General features: G+C 38.9%; 1 protein-coding gene across 4 annotated transcripts in view; it reads right to left on the minus strand.

The window, feature by feature from the left end:
- LOC103479768 (phospholipid-transporting ATPase IH-like) overlaps window positions 1-12,571 on the minus strand; it is a 35,815-nt gene extending 23,244 nt beyond the window's left edge. Inside the window, exons 1-3 of one of the 4 annotated variants that reach the window (XM_008434422.3) lie at window positions 11,885-12,571; window positions 924-1,046; window positions 593-682 (exon numbers count right to left, since the gene is read on the minus strand). In XM_008434422.3, coding sequence (XP_008432644.1) covers window positions 593-682; window positions 924-1,046; window positions 11,885-11,923 — 252 coding nt within the window. In that variant the 5' untranslated portion in view covers window positions 11,924-12,571. The remainder of the gene's footprint in view (window positions 1-592; window positions 683-923; window positions 1,047-11,884) is intronic. The other 3 variants (XM_008434412.3, XM_008434437.3, XM_008434430.3) reach the window with 3 other exon arrangements.
- Between the last annotated feature and the right edge of the window lie 5,081 nt (window positions 12,572-17,652).

Below are 17,652 nucleotides of genomic sequence, written 5' to 3' on the forward strand. Positions count from 1 at the left end.
TACTTTAATTGTGCAAAATATGAGTTAACCGAGTTGTTTTGTTACACAGACTTCGTTACCTTGAACTAAAGTACTATGAGAAGGTGTAAGGTTCTTTTTGGTCTTAGTAAACAGCTGGTTGCGCTCCAACAAACCTACGATTCAACAAAGGTTGTCTTAAGGTTCCTTAAAACAGCTCAAAAACCATCCAGACACGTCGATAATGAATCACAAAGAAAGAGGAAACAGTTCTGACACCCTGTACTCACTGAAGGATCCTAATGAAGCTAACAAAGGGCAGGCTATCGCGGTCCAAAGCATGTTTTTGTAGCTCAAATATTTAGCTATCAATGTGAAACCAGCACAGCTTCAATCACAGAGTTCATCTGTCACAATGTAAGGAACATTTGTAGTTTTGTTGTTTTGGAAACAAAGCATCTTTAGCAAAGTTTTTGGTAATTTCAAACACAAGCTAACGTCATCCAAAGTAAAGGCAATGATGTATTCGAAACGGGTCATTTCAAGTAACTTTAGAGATGGGTTTTTTACAAAACTAAAAGTAGACAGTGTTTTTTTTATTTTTTTTTTTATTTAACTCAAAGAAAAATTTTACCTGGACCAAAAATATGACCAAGAAGTAGAAGTTAGCGATTCTTCTGAATTGCTCAAACAGGTTCTTGGGAATGAAGTTCCAGAAGGTGTACTGTGGAACAGAGAGAGAGGGGGGGAAAAAAATACTACTGATGCAGTTCGAGAATCAGTGGCACATCACACAAACTTTCTCTACGCCAGAGAAAACATGTACAGCTTGACAGGAGGAAGTCGAGAGAATAGTTTCCTTTTTCAAAAAATGTGACAGAAGACATTACACAGTTGGCTGGATTTGAAACGGAAAGGGAGCATGAAGATAAACTATGCTGTGGCAGAGGCTGGGGATCGCTCACCTTAGAGGAGACGATGCGGTTGTCGGGATAACGCTGAGGGATGTAGGCCTCAGCACCCGGAGGGGGTTCTTTATGGCCGATATACACCGTCCGGCTGTCCACCCAGTTCTCCTCCCCTGCACACTGACAATGAAACGGGAGAATGACGGGATCAAAATAGCAGCACAGAGACAAAGAAATGATGAATCTAAACTATTCCTAAAGTCTGTGCTTTGCTCCATTATGCTACTACCCATTACAGCATTGCTTAAATGTACAGCACTCAATGCAAAGCCAAGGAAAACGCATTGGATACCATGTGGAACACGCAGTATTTACAACAAAACAGCTCCTTGGAGAGTTTATTCCAGAGAATTAGATCAGCAAACACTAACTCTCACCCTTCATTAGGCAATACAGCACTATTGTGGCAAGATATCGCCCCAAGAATAATAAAAGAATAAAAACTTACGGCCTGGGGTGGCGCAAAATGACTGACAATGGTTAAGGCAGCGAGCCTTACAGAAATACTGATCAAAAAATAAACAATGTGCTCTACACAACATAAGCAATTCTGCACTATTTTAGTGACATTATGTTAGTCCAAATTAAGTTTCCCACCTTGATGTGTTTTAAATATGACTTTAAGGGCAACCAGCGCATCCTGGTGAGCAGACCGAAGTGAAATAAAGGCATAAATTACTTGGTGAAAAGCCCACAGCCACAGATCTAAACTTATCCACTGTTTATGAACAGGAACGTGCCATGAGGTAAAAATAGTGATGTAGTCAATGCTGTGAGCCGAGTTAAGACCCCACCAAGGCATTAGTGAAGGCAACATGACCCCAGTAGACACTGTGAAATGAAAACTGACAGTGGAGCAGAGCGAGCAGCAGGAGCAATAAAAGGAGCGTAGCGCAAAAGAGAAAAGAACAGATTATGACAACACAAACTGTGAAAAAAACACCAAGAAGAAAAACACAGAGGATGTAAACTAAGAGCCTCTACAGTGCCTAAAGTATGTACAGTGAAAAAACAGAATTCACATCCCCTGAACTTCTACACATTTTAAAATCTACTAAGCAAAATTCAATGTGTCATTTTATTTATATTTTGTGCGATAGATTGACACAAAGTAGCCCAGAATTATAAAGTGGATAAAACATTACATTTAAGTTTCTTTTTGCAATCAGTTTATATCCAGCTCTTCTCTGAAAGCGTCAGTGGTGTTTTTAGAAAACACTAGAGATCACAAAGACCAAGAAACACAGCAGACAGGTCAGAGAGAGAGAGCAGGGAGAAGCTTAAAGCAAGGTCAGGTTATACAGCAATAAGCACTGTCCAATTCATTATCCTAGTACGGCGCTACTGCAAACCGACATGGCAATCCACCTGAACTGACCGGGCAAGAAAAGCATCAATCAGCGAAGCAGCCAAGACGCAACTCTGGAGGAGCTGAAAAGATTTACCGCTTGAGGAGGAGAGAGTGTGTTGACATGAAGGCCATATTGCACAAATCTGGCCTTCATGGAAGAGAAAGAAAGGCATGGCTGAAAGTAAGCCATAGCAAGCTTTGCTTGCAATTTGACATAAACACAGCAAACATGAGAAATAAGTTTTTTTTGTGTGTGTGTGTGTGGGGGGGGGGATTCTTTTTTTTACAGAAGTTTAAAAGCAAATTGCTTTGTGTGATGGAAAACAACTGCAGCTTGAAAACAGCACCAACACAATGAAACAACGAATGGTGAGAGCATCACACTGGGGTGGTAAGTGTTTAATTACGAAAGTTATAGCAGTTTATTAGATTTGTGCAGAAAAAAAAAAGAATAAAGGACAGGGAAATTAAAAGATGTCACTGTTATGAGTCACTTTGTACTGCTGAGTTGCAGTATGTAACGTTGTCAGAAGAAGATAAAAATAATATTTAGAATTTATTAAGAAATACATACTTGGAAAATTGTGTTCATGCAGTTGTCCGACCCTCAACAACATGTACTTTGATATAAATACCACAAATATGCATTCTGTTTCAGAGGTTGTAAAACATTAGGTGTGCAAAGCTGGAAGAGACATACCTTGAAAAAAACGCAGCAATAACCGCAATAAAAGGTGACTAACGCATGAAATCCCCCCAAAATACCACAATCTGAAAATATTCAGAAAGGACATGAGCCTCAGTTTTAACATTTCTATACTTAATACACAAATTGTTATTTCTGTCACTCATATCCTCCCATTTCCGTCCACACGACTCTCTGCCTTTGTTCCCAGCGTCTCCTGGCAGTGACTGTCACACCGTGACAGGGAGGAACTGCAGCGCAGGGATTGAGAAAGACAGAGAGGCTGCATTGTGGGTTTTAGTTATCTGGTCATTAATTCCCACTGATCTGGATCAACCCTCATCCCAGTTTACTCGTCTCTACTTCAGGGCTCCAGCCGACAAATTGGCTTCCTGCTTGGTTGCAGGACATGGAAGCTTTGTCTTCATCACCAAAGTGGGCTGATTTTGCATCAGCATCAATCATCAGCAGTGACACGATGCCCGTGATAACAGCAAAGCATCCCACCAATGCAGCTTCCCTACTGCGCTGTGACTTGGCTCTCTTTAGCTGGTTAGTTTCTGTTTGAACGCTGGAATTGTAAAGAGACAGCAGCAGGAGGCCTGCTATTTAAAAATTCAGAGATGTTGCTATAAAAAGCAATGAGAGTATTTCTAGTTCTGGCATGGTCTATTTTATCTGCATGCTTTAGCAGACAAGATCCCAAGCCTACCTCAACTCCTTTCTGTTTCAGAAAGATAATAAAAGATACCCGCCATTAACTGGCCTGATTAAGCCATGGTGTCTTAGACTTCCTCCACTGTAGAAGACCACAGCACGATGAACAGGGATCCCTCATTAACCAACAGATCAAATTTCCCCAGCTGAGCTTTAATGGACTCCTCTTGTTAACGCAGGATGTATAAACACAGGAAAACGGTTACGTAGCACAGATCAGCACCACTCTGGGGTTTAACTCCTTCGAGTTTAAAAGATTTAAAGTATACTTTTAAATAAAGTTGTTTAAATATAAATTTACTTCATTGCAATTTCATTAAGTTTCTTAAGCTAGAAGATTCCTAAAAGGTGAGGGGAGCAAACAGATGCTGCTATAAATACAGACTTTATGCAATCATGGTAAATGGAAAGACATGTAAGTTCGGTGGGTGATTTATCGGTAAGCAATTATCTGAAGCTTTTCCATTTACTGTTCCTATTTAGGAGAAAACAAAAAAAAACATTGGAGAAACTATGATAACACTCCCAAAGCTATAAGTCTTGATTTATGTCAGTATATTTTATTCAGTTATATGAGAGAAACAGTTTGTTGCTATACTGACACATGAGTTATAATAATTGGCACAGCATGACTAAGGGACACAAATAAATATGAATGGTTTACATATGATCATTTTCTGTTTGTGCATGAATAAGACGAGAATCGAGTGTGCAACACATTTGAATGTTTCTCCTCTGAAAGCACATTTTTACAAAATACGTGTTTGGGTTATTAATCATTTTAAAGTTAGACATCTTTGACTGCAGTTATGTTCAATAAATTAGAATATGGGTTCTCCACTGAAAACGTATTTGCAATACTGTGTTTTATATCCTTATTTAATTCCGAGGCGATCTCCTTCAGGTTATTCAGTTCAAGTTTTAACCAACTAAGATGTTAGATTTTGATCTTCTCTATATTTAGAGAATATCAAAAACTCAATAAAAACTACAAAATAGACTTCTGGTTTACCGCCAATCTAAAACTATGACTAAGACACAAACTTGAGCACTTTTTGCAGTGTCATGTTATCCTCACAGTGTTTGGAAACCTTAAAACTGAAATTTGACACAGAAGCAGATAAAAGAACAGGACATTAACCAGCTAACAAGGATAAATATGTTTCCCATTTAAACCACAGTAACACTTTCTCAACATCAGACTAAGTCTGCAAGTTCATGCATCAAAGAAACAAGACTAAATGGAAGATACTTATTATATAAACTGTAAACTGAGTACGACTTCCCTCCTTCATCTGTTGATGTGAAAATGGATTTAAAATGAGATTATCAAGGTGGGACCAGTGATGTGATTCATGCATTAACAGACCGAATCTCATTCTCTTCGAATGGGGTGACGTCTTTAGTTGTTGGAAATTAAATCCTGGGTCAATTCCTGAGGTTTATCAATACAGTTTGCAGAGGGAAGTTGAAAGCTCTTTATTTTTTAAGCTGCAGAACATGAGCTAGTCAAATTTCTTTTTTCTTCTTCTTTTTTTTGGACTAAACACTTTACTGATCTTGTAAAATGTTGCTAAACTTCCAAAGTTTGTTTCTGCAAGTTGCCCATCATTACACCAGGGTAGTTGTCTTGATTCTCCACAGAAAAAAAATGTTGCCATCTCACACATTATCTTAATAAAAGTGTTCAAGCTTTTTCTTTGGTCATGTTACACTCAAAACAAGGTATCTTTAATCTAGGTTGAGTCACTTGTGACTGGTGTTAAAAGCTTCACCACTTTTAATAATTTTTTGTGCCAAGTTAAAACAAAAAACGCTATTCAGATAAAAGAAAAATACTACATTTCTAAGAAGGTATCTAGAGACAAATGAACTTAAAGTGGACCATTTTTAGTATCACTTCCTCTAACTGTCTAGTTGAAATCTAAAGAATCCCATCTTTTTCCAGTTATTGAACACACCATACCTAAGTCAATACCAGTCTTCTACAGATGTCGTTACTGGACAAAGAAGACTTGGTGTTAGGAGATATTGTCATTAAGAAACTGCTGTTTACAGCTAATCATGCTAAAAGCACTAACTACTTACATGCTAAACGGTCCAAAATTTGGGCGGCTCTAATTTTATTAGATTAAAAAGAAAAAAAATTACAATTGTTTTCATGGACATTGAAATCCTGATAATTTAAAACAATCACTCATCTATTAAACTCAAATTACATTGAATTGACTTTAAATAAAAAAGTATTATGAAAATGCAGAATATTATCTAAAACATATAGATGAAAATCAGCTGGTAGGAATGCACAATATGTCAGCATTAGAATCAGTAATGACCGATATCAGTCATTATTTACATCAGTGCTGGTCAGAAAAGTAAAACTGGAAATATATTAACAAGTGATGTTTATATCTTGTTTGTCACATGTGGAATTTGTTTGGTCATGTGACAGTGATAGTGATGCAGGATGGATTGGTTTAACTGAAGCAGAGAGGCAAGGTCAGTGGTTCTCATCATTTTCGCCAATATTAAAAGGTAAGAATTATACTTGATATATGTAATCAGTAAATATAACAGCAACATTAATATCTGATATTGATAATGCCTTCTGCTTAGACATCAGCAGAGTGCAAAGTTAAAACTGTACACCCAGTGGGAAGAAAATCCACCAAAAGCCTGACGACGCATCTGACAAAATACCTGAGACAAAAATCAAAGGCTGAATATGCTTTTGAATGTCAACATTTGTATTCAGATGATGTCCCAGCTTTCTCCCTCACTTGACTCGCTCTGATCCAACAGTTACGTAACTCCTTAATCCAGCTGTGCCACTTCTCCTCACTCCCCCCGCTCTCTCGTTTTCCCCTGCCACCGTAATCTGCATTCGAAAAAAGCTCTCATTTTGACTGCTCTTGACGTCGACGTGCTACCACCGGGTTGAAAATGGCTCTCAGAATAATAAAAACAGACATTTGAGCCTAGCTAAGTACGTCAAAAGATTACCCTCGATCTCACTCACTGTAGTTAAAAGATCATTTTCCGTGACGTTAACAAAGGCCAGCGGGAAAAGCTCAGACCAAGCACACATTTTGCCACCTACAGGTGCTGTCTCCACAGAAGGGCCCCTTCACCATGGGGTGCACCGGACAGGAATAGACCGCCCTTAACCATTAGTCGCAGTGACAAACAGCAATGTACTTCAGCAGACAGTGTCCTGGCTTTCAAAACATGCCTTTAAGTTTATTTGCCAACTTTTCCGTGAGAGGTGACTGAAGACTTGCTTTTTATTCAAAGAAAAGATGCAAAGATGTGAACACAGAACTGAAACTAGAGGTAAAAGTTCAGATATTCATCAACTTAACCTACAATGACACACACCAGCATTTTCAAATACAGATCATGACCTCATAGAGCTCTCAGTCTGCAAAAGTCTGAGGCATCGCATCATCACTGTTAATACCAGACAAGAAAAGGCCCTTGAATAGAGTTGGACACATGTCACACATGCAGCGCAGGACTAATATAAAAATCAAAAAGCGAGTACGAAACAAAACACATTCAAATTTTCAGCTTCGTTTTCTCATTGCCAACGTAGATTTGTCAAGTTTTTTTCCTTGCACCACTGTCTTTAATGTAGTAAAACTGAATCCTTGTCCTGGCTTGATGGCCACAGTTCCAGTAAATACAAGTGTTGTATTTTGTAACGATTCCTCTAGCTCTTACAATGAGAAAGCTCAGGTGAGTAAGCATTTTCATGAACCCATTACTTGATTTTATAAATATCAGCGCACATCTGATTTACTTAAACACCATGTTTTAGTCTCTTTCCCATTTTGAAGAACGGTTAAGAGAAATGGCCCTCCGTGTCACATCATATTTATACATCAGGGGAACAGGAAATAGTGGATTGGTGTTTAAAGGTTGCTACACACAAGGTGCACCATATTTAGAGGCTGTGGTGCTCATCGTGGTCATCCGAGGTGTAATTCCTGGCCTCAAGCCTTTTGGTGCATGTCCACCCTCTTTTCTGTCTAAACTGACTGTTCAATAAAGGCCACAAGTACCAAAAACGTCTTTAAAAAAAGTTCCTGCACATTCTGAACAACTAAAATATAACTGAAACGTATGTTTTTTTATTTTAAAGAATGTCTTAGTCAATAGTTGTTTGCAGGGATTTTGTTGCAAACAATTATGTTTTTGATGCGAGATCTTGATATCCTCACCCACTCAATGTGCTTAAATAAAATGTGATAATACGTTACTGCAATGAATTGCTGCTTTAATTTTAAGCTAATTTTAAGGATTGCCAATAAATGTTTAGAGCACTGTAAATGATTCGGTTTTACTATTTTTTTACTGAATAGATTTATTAAGTCAGACACTATTAAAAACCTAGTCAAACACAACTTGTTTTCACATCGTTAGCAAAATTTAAATGGCTACGAAGCATTTCATTTAAATAAAATATCTAAAATGTCTTGACAAACTTAAGAACCGACCATAAAATACACTCTTCCACCAAAAGAACAACATGTTCCAGTTCTGTCTGAATTAATGGGTGAAGACAGGGTGACAAAATACAACTTTTAAGACCTCAGACCTGCTCTCTCTGGAGTAAACCGGACTAAATTAAAAGACCATCCTTTAATGGCTGAAGTTGATTTATTAATTCATTAATAAGCTGCATTTGGGTTGTGACCTTGATGAGAGCAGACTATTCTCTCTGTCTGAAAAGGCTTTGACTGGACTGCTCATTACATTTTAATCACCTTGCATGATGTAATGTTTGTTCTGCTGTGTAGGCCCATTACAAGAGCATCTGCTCAGAATATGGGCGGGTTAACGGAAGGTCCCGTACATCATCCCTCCCTCAAATTGTAAATCAATATCTCGATAATTTAGATAAAGATTAATACCTTGTTGGGTTAATAACGTTGGAGGATTTGTCAGGATGCAAAGGCAGCGGGGTGAGGGATGCGGGGCGTATTCAGTGACCCATTTACCCCCTGCCTCCGACTGCTGCTGCTGCTCCCCCCTCCTCGCCTCACTGTGAATTTGATTTCCCTTGATACTGGCTCGACTTGAGCATCGGTCAAGCTCCCTGTCACTCACACAAGCGTAAACATTAGGGGGAAAAAAATATAGAAAGCAAACCTGACTGTCCCAAAATATGTCATCTCATCAACACTGGGGTCTGTCATATGACCAGGTAAAAGCGTCGGAAATGTGTGAAAGAGCTTCACCAGGCCCTGTCACAGCGGGCTTCTCAAACACACTATGTTGTTTTTTTTTCTCTCTCTAACTCAGCCGCCCACCAGCCAGCTGCTTCCCGTCCTGCCAGATAATCAGAGGTTGCTGAGGGCAGCGACCCATTCAGGCCAGGCCACCAGTAATGTGGCTAATGTTTACAGATCAGCTTTACACGGATGTTGTTTAGCGGACATTTCCAGTTTGCCACAAGGACGCGCTTCTCTTCCTGGCCTTAACAGTTTCTACATATACGGGAGACAGAGGACAGCAGACACGTGTGGTGACGACTGTGAGAGAGACTTGGAAAAAATGTCTCACAAAAACTTGCCAAGTCTGGCTTAAGGGACGATAGAGCAGTCCACCAACAAGCAGCCCACTGTTAAAAATATGGCAAAATAAATTATATGATATTGTAGGACATTATTTAGAAAACTATAGTCTTAAGAACATGTATTAAGCGAGCGTGCGTGAGATAAGCGCACACTCAACACTTTATTCTTTGTTTACAGAGATATGCGCTCACATCTGTCTCACTGCACGTGCAGTTCAATGCGTGAACTATAAACCCGGCTTGGTTTTCACCGTTACTGCTGCATGAAAAAAAGCCTTACAAGAAACACTTAACCTGGTGGGGGCATCGGTGTTTTACTGGAAACTTATATTCAAGAGTATTGCATTATTGTGAGCAGAGGGAATTCAGTGTTTGGTTTTACAAACTATTTACAAATAAAAATCTGAAAAGGGTCCCAAGCAATGGCATTAATCAATCTTTACTCCGTTACCTCTAAATAAAATCTAAGGCAACAAACTGCGTCCATCTGTGCAGTTGTTCTGCGAAGGCTTCAGGGGTTTATTCAATACATTCACTTATTTCATGTTACTTTTCAAGACCATTAGCAAACAAACAGCATTTATGAAGACCAAGGAACACAGCAGACAACTTCTCTGGAGTTCAGTGAAATCCGTCATGTCACATGTGTAACTCTGCATAGATCAGGTCGTCCTCACAAACTGCAAAAACGAGAGTAGTGACCGAGGTCACCACAACACCTCCGACTATGCTGAAGGAGTTATAAGCTCCAGCAGCCGAGACGGGGAAGACTCTGTAGACAACAACTGTTGCCAGTTTTCTTGACCAGTCAAAGCTTTATGAGAGACTGGCAAAGAGCTTAAAGGTATGTGGGAGATTCCATGGCAAAGTGGAAGACAGTTCTTTGATCTGATGAGACCAAAATGGAGCTTTTTGGCCATCAGGCAAGACGCTATGTTTGGATGACACTTGTAAAGGAGATAAAACGAATATAGCAAAATATAGAGAAATCCAGGACAATCTGTTTCCATCTGCAAGAGAACTACAGCTACCCAAAGCATCCAGCTATTGCTACACAGGAAAGGTTTGAAGACAATAAGGTTGATGTTCTGGAGCGGCCCAGTCAAAGCAAAGACCTCAATCCAACAGAGAATTTGTGGTAGGACTTGAAAAGGGCTGTTCATAGATGATCCCCACACAACCTGACACAGCTTGAACAAGGACAAGTGGAGGAAAAGTGCAGCATCCAGATGCGCAGCCTGACTGAGACCTATAGAGACAGATTCCTATCATTATTATTATATAGAAAATCACTTTTCACTTTGACATTAAATGTTTTTTCTATTTCAACATTTTTTTTATGCCAAAACAAGATCATCACTGATTTGTAAAAGCAATAAAAAGGTCAAATATACTGCATTAGAGTGGCAAGAATAAGTCCACTGATGAAAGAACATCTTCTTGAGTGTTTGCTTATGCGACACAGTGTTTTTTAATTTGTTTTAGACTGATATGATTAAAGTGTTTATTACAAGCATTTAGTCATTTTTGTATTTTGTTTTTACAGTTCTATCACTGCTTCCTGATGTTCTTTAGAGTTTTTTTTTCTTTTTGTTAGTTCACCCAGCTTTTGGATTGTTTGTTTCTCCTTAGTATTTCTGAGGGCAGACTAATTATTTTTCCGTTTTTTTGTGCTTTTATGTCTTGTGTCTCATTTTCGGGTCACTTCCCAGAATATAAGCATGTCGCTGTTAATCTTAAATATATGTGACCCGATTCTGTTTGTAGTGTGATCTTGGGTTTATATTGCATGTAGTTATTCTGCAGTGAATCAAGAGCATCAGTAGCTTGCAGTGAATAATTGTTTTGTAGTGTTTTATGTGGGTTTGTCCGCCTGAAGGTGTGTTTGAATTCAGGTCAAATTATTGTTATTGGACTGTCAAAGGAATGGATAAAGTTAATGGGAAACTCTCTTATTTGTGCAATAATAAATATTGCTAATGTTATTCTTGTTGTTGATTACTGGCTTGGCGGAGTCATAACATAAGCATACTCATGAGCTAAAATGGCCTAGTCAAAGTCCAGACCTGCTAAAAAAAACATTAATCTCAACTAGATTTGCAAAGTCTCAAATTACTTGAAAGGTGGTCCAAGGTAATTTATTGACTCAAAGGGACATTAGACAAGCACACATTTTTCTAATTTTTACTCCCAAAACTTTTTGAAGACCACATACCCTTTCCTTCCATTTCAAAAGTACGAGACAGACTTTAAAGTTTGTAGTGTAAGAGAAGAAATGTGGAAAAAGTCCAAGAAGGTATGAATATTGTTTTGCAAAGGACTGTAAACGAGGCAGCAAAGTTCATATGTGTCCAACACCCCCCCCCCCACAGTTATTACTGGATCTGCAACCACTGGCACATTCTCATTGAGCTCCACAAAAACAACAGTCGGGCGCCTGCCAAAGCTGATCCACTGACATGTGCATCACTGCAGATGAGCAAAGCGTTTGTCATTCTGCGTGTCACCCACCTCTAGGGAGGGGAAAAACCAATGCCAGGCTAGAAATAAAGCATCCGTAACAATCTGCAGCACATAAAAACATCGGATATGGAATGATTGTGTTGACAGACGGCGGCCCTTACGTATCTGCTGATGATGTTCCGGAGCAGGCTGAAATCCATCCTTTGAGACAGCTCCCCTGCGGCGGCGGCTACAAACTGCGCGACAGAGACGGGTCAGCTCTCCCTGAATCTTCGTAAGCGCTACCTAAAAGAGCGGATGTTTCCAGCTGGATCCATCTCTCGCTCTCTCTGCCGCCACCACCGCCACCAGCGCCCCTGGCGTGTCTGTGATTGTAGCGAGGAGCGGCGGTCTCTCTCTCTCTCTCTCTCCCGAGTTACTCCGCTCCTGTGATTTTCATGGCATCCCTGGAAGACCCACACAGCTTCCCCCTCGAGCCTTACTCCAAAACCGTTACTCCAGCGTCGCCCGCCACATTTCAGCAGGATTTCTTTCCTCCGCTCTTCAGCCGCTCGTCTGGTTTCAAACCTCCGGCTCGTAGTGTTGTGGGCTCAGTGTTTGATAAAGTGCCTAATCCTGAAACAGATGCGTCTTGGCGGAGACCGAGTGTGTGTGTGTGTCTCTCTCTCCGTAGTAAGAACGGTGGCCCTCTCTGTGTGGTGCTGTGAAGCGTCAACTGCGCGCACTCGTCAGATGACTGCGCGGCGCATGCGCACATGCGCTCCTCAGATCTAAAATTTAAATAGCTCTGATGCAGCGAGCACCTGCTCATGTGGAAACAGGACGGCAGACATCCGACTGCAGTGCATTTTATCTTTGCGCCCAAGAGCAAATCACGTAGCGCTCTTTGAGAAAGAGCAACAAATAAAAATAAATAAATAAATAAATAAATAAAGAGAAAATCTGAATAATTTTTACAGCATATTTTAGCTCTAAATTGATTTGTATATTTATGGATAGTAGTATGAGGAATGCTTTAAATTTAGGCAAATCGCAACTATGTATTTCAATACATTTTAACTGGATTTTTGAACAGTTAAAAGTATCAACTTTCACTGTAACCACAGCAGCAAGTCTTTTTGGGATTTGTCTCCATAATCTTTCCAGACTTAACTTTTTTCCCTTACCTTCATATAAGCTCAGTCAGACTGGAGAGAAGCAGTTTTCACGATTTACAATAGATTCTCAATTAGAAGTGGGTGTAAAATTTGACTAGGCCATCCTAACACATGAATAAGCTTTAAACGAAATCATTCAGTTCAATTTAAATCCAGTTTATTTATATAGCATCTCTTCATTTAATCTCAAGGAACTTCAATTAAATCATGCAGACAGATTCCAAGTCATTTTTAGTTAACAAACAATGCAGCCAAGTTGGTAAAACAACTGCAAATAATTGCAGAGTAGGAGCAGAAAGTAGTAGAATGGTCATTCTTTAATCCGGCAGCCTAATGCTACGGTAGCGCAGCTACAGAGAGAGCTCAAGATAACCTAAACCAGGCTGACTATAAGCTTTATCAAAAAAAAACGTTTTAAGTCTATTCTTAAACACGGACAGGGTGTCTGCCCCACCAACTGAAACTGGGAGCTGGTTCCACAAGAGTTTAGCCTGACAGCTTTCCACGTTTAGAAGCTCTAGAAACCTATATTTGTTTTTTAAAGTGTTAGTTAGCAACAGATGAAGCTTATAGACAAGAATAGAAGCAAAGGGGTGCAGAAAAGTTTATACAATATCCTAAAAATACTTTTCATTACTGTGTGCCCTTGTGCACTGCAGGTCTTTGACGTCATTTTTCTTCATCAGTATCTTTTACCTCTGAGTATGTCTAGTCAGAGGCATTTCACAAGCCCTGAGTGCCCAGAGTGCCAGCGGCTGGTTTCCACACCATGCTTTGTCTAAACCAGAGCACATGCCATGCATCTCAGAGGTCAGGGTGGCAGCTCTTCAGTTGGTACAGTACTCTCCTTGAAATATTTGTCACTAGTCATCAAAGGGCTTTGCAGCATTCTTCTAAAGTGCTCTCAGGTTTCACTTTCCTGCAGGTTTAAAAAAGAGAGAGGGAAAAAAAGGGCACCAAAAATGCATTTCAGAGTTTGTTAAGTTATTATTAATAACCGTTCTGACACTAAAATGTCCATTCTTTGTATTTTACTAACACATTTCTTCTGAATGGTGGTGATATCGACAGTGGTCAAGTAAGTCCTGACCTGAATCTGAAAGAAAACTAAAATTAGAGGAAACTAGTATTTGATCAGAAATTAAAAGACGGGTTTGATTGCTATATTGCTAATGAAGACTTCCCCATTGACTGTGGCTGGATAAATAACTTTGACATGAATTTTTCAATAAAATGTAAAGAAAACAAGATTTCCTTTTTCAAAACTGAAAGTCATTTTATGTTGTTTTATTCTGTTTGGAGTGGTACCTTTTCCAATTGTGATAAAAAACAAAACAATAAAATTATTTTAAATACAAATCTTCCAAAAAGTGATTATTTTAAATACAAATCTTCCAAAAAGTGTAACTTTTTTTGTGTGTCTTTTCTGTACAGTTCATTTTTTTCTTTTTTAGTTTTTGTGAGATTGTTGGAACAAGTAAATTACTGTATGAAAAGAAAAGCAAGAACCACAATGTAATGTCTCAGATTTATTTCCATTAAACAAAGGTACAAAAAATTTAGGCAATTTGATTGAATATTTTCACTTACAGGAAACATAAAAGTCAGAAATACAGCCAACATTTAAATATGGGGCCATTATTGATAAACGGACCAGAAACGGACTAGAAGTGTCCTCATGTCGATCAAGACTCTCTTAGTTACTGACTTACAAATATGATTTACATCTCCAGTCAGACAACATGCAACCATGCCACTTGAGTTGTATTCTTCTGGGAGTCAAACACAATGCAAGGTTCAAATACCAGCTGCATAACTGTTCAAGACGGAATCCAAAATTAGCTGCAGCCTCATTCAGACGGAGATCCTCTAACAGAAAGGATGTCTGACCCAGACATTCATTTGCACTGTTAATGCTGTCAATTAGGCCAGACCCTATTAATATTGCACGGGGATACAACACTTTAATTCTGACCTGTTAATCCTTGACGCGGCTGTTTCTCTTCGTCTGGACCCTGGAGGCACTCAGACTGCTATGATGAGTCTGCATCAGTGGACACATTACAGTAAGCTCTTTGTTCATTAGCTGCATCATTCGTGTAGATGCATTAAAGTCATTTTTATGCACACTATGCAGTCATGAAAAATGCACGTTGCTGAGACTCCTGCCATATTTGACGAGAATGAATGATTCATCCTGCTTGTTCATCCTGGATGGTTTTTCATCAATTCTTATAATACTTCTTAATCCATAGGTGAATTTTTTAACTATGATGATCAACGTTTTAGATTTGTATGCTGGCCTTGATTTCTGAAATAAAGTGGGTTGAAATTGCTGCTCTGCTTACGGGCAAGGTTAATATTTCCACAGCTGCTGCTGAGATTATCACATGGGTGACTGACTGCTTTGATTTTGTTTGAGTGGAGGAACTGGGTCATTGTTCTTTTCTTGCTGCTGTCATCCGTGCGTGTGATAACGAGTTACTTCACATATGGGGCAGTGGGGTACTTACCTCAAGCCACCACCAGGTCTGTGTAGAATGTGCAGAATCTATAAATCTGAAAATAATTTGTTTTTTAACCTGAATACTTTTATTAATACTTTCATTTTTTGTCAATAAGCCAATCTTCCCCAACATTACACAACATTGGAGGGAGCAGAGGTGGGGATCTTTGACCATTCTTCTTTGCACACATTAGAAATCACCCAGTCTCAGGTCCTCACTTAAGTTCTGTTCCTTTCAACACCCTACAAGTTTATATATTATTTAGCTCTGAGAACCGAAGTGACAATGGAAGAAGGTTAGGTTTTGTGTCCGATGAAGAACATCTGTGTTTCCTTGACTATGCTTTTTTTTTAAACCATTATCCTGTTGGAAGACAAAATACGGAACCACATTGATTTTTTTTTTGTTGCTAGAATCAGATTTCTATTCAAAGTTTCAAATAGTTCATGATGCCTAAAAGGTTTTCAGAGTCTTTGGAGGAGACACCACCCCACAGAACCACAGATCCCATTGCTTTTGCACATATTATAATTTCTTTGTTTTCCGTCAACATTTCTTTTTGCGTTTGCTATTATGCGACTGCAATAAAAGGTTAAGACTTTTAACACATCTTTATCTCAGATGCTAAAAAATCGATTCACATGATTTGGCAAATTAAAGTGCAACTGACTGATCAAATTCAGTGCAGACAAAACTCAAAGTTCAAACACCAACAAAACCTGAGAGACAGGAGCAGAATAAACCCTATTTGCCCTAGAAGCATAAAATCTGAGCATAGAGGGAGCAGGGCATATATCCGTAAGCAGTGATGGTGATGGAGTGTTTTGAATGAGAGCGGTTCAGTTTCTCACAGTGAAAATATGGAGTCCTGCACTCCAGTTGAAAATGGAGAGCAATTGAAAAGTTTCTTTGGAAGAAACATTCCCCCAAAGGATTCAAACTTCAATGTGCTGACTGCTGTGTTAACTGCATATACCAGGGAAATGAGTGACAGTTGCTGTGTCAGTAAGGGTATGAAGTTTTCAAAGTATTTTTAGCTATAGAAGCTTGTGCTGACTCAAGATGGTTTACTCCACAGAAAAGGAAAAATGGACAAATCAGCCAAGTCTCATGTGCTGACAAGTTGTATAGTGGCTGCTACACTACTAAAATATTTATACAGGAGATTTTCAGCATACGTTTTTCTTGTAGTTTTCATCAGAACTGCTCCTGTGAGTCGCTGACACTGCATTGCTGTCAGCACAAATCCCATATCCTATTATACTGTACACATAGAAATGATCCCCATATCCAGTTCTTTTGCTTTGGAAAATTGAGAATATGAGGAATATTGCAGAAAGAAACAACGGCATCAATATTAAATGAGCCGTTGTCCCGTAAAACTTTCGAATCTGCTGTAGATACTCTACAGAGGGTTGAGGACATTGTTTAAGAGTTGACCAGATTATTAATGTAGCTGTTTATTGTTAGTATTTAGAAATTAAAGCCTGCACTTGTTTTATTTTTTTGCAGTTGCATATTTTGATGAGGTGGAAAATGTGCTTAGGCTCGCTTTTACGTTGCTTGTCACAGAACAACGTGAACTTTGATGGTTTCACTTCATTATGCACAGTTATCAACAGAAACTCGGTACATGTTGCACGGTGAGATCAGCCGATAATTGCATTAGGAGATTTGACAGTGGATTGCGAGGTTGATCGCAAATCCTCTGAGGGTATTAGTAAACTATTTAGTTTAATAATTTCAGTAAAAGTATTCACACCCTGTAAACTTTTCTTTTCTAGTTTGCCACATTAAACTAACAACAACTTGAAGGTATTTTCTCTGGATTTTGAAAAGCAATAAAATCAAAGGCGTAGATAATTATTAAATGGAAAATTCTTTTTTTTCAAAGGTTTGGACTTTCATCCGCTCTCTTCATTCTGTTACCTTTGAAAAAAATAAATCAAATGCAAGCAATTATCTTAAAAAGTAAGCTAATTAGTAAATGTAGTGTGCCTTTGTAATATATAGTATGATTATGAATCCATGTGTTTTGTTAAAAGCCTCAGAGATTTGTTAGAACATATGAGCGAACAAGCGACACCAAGAAGACCAAGAAACAACTCGGATGGATAAGAAATTAAGCTACTCAAAGTTCAAAGATGGGTTTGGTTGTAAAACAAAAACCAACAATGTTACATGCTTTAACATCTCAGAGACATCTCATCTAACCTACTCAGACATGACCATGCACCTGTGCTGAGCAAGAAGAACATTGCTGGG

This window comes from Poecilia reticulata, chromosome 2, assembly GCF_904066995.2.
Source record: "Poecilia reticulata chromosome 2, P_reticulata-male-v2, whole genome shotgun sequence".
Taxonomy (NCBI): domain Eukaryota; kingdom Metazoa; phylum Chordata; class Actinopteri; order Cyprinodontiformes; family Poeciliidae; genus Poecilia; species Poecilia reticulata.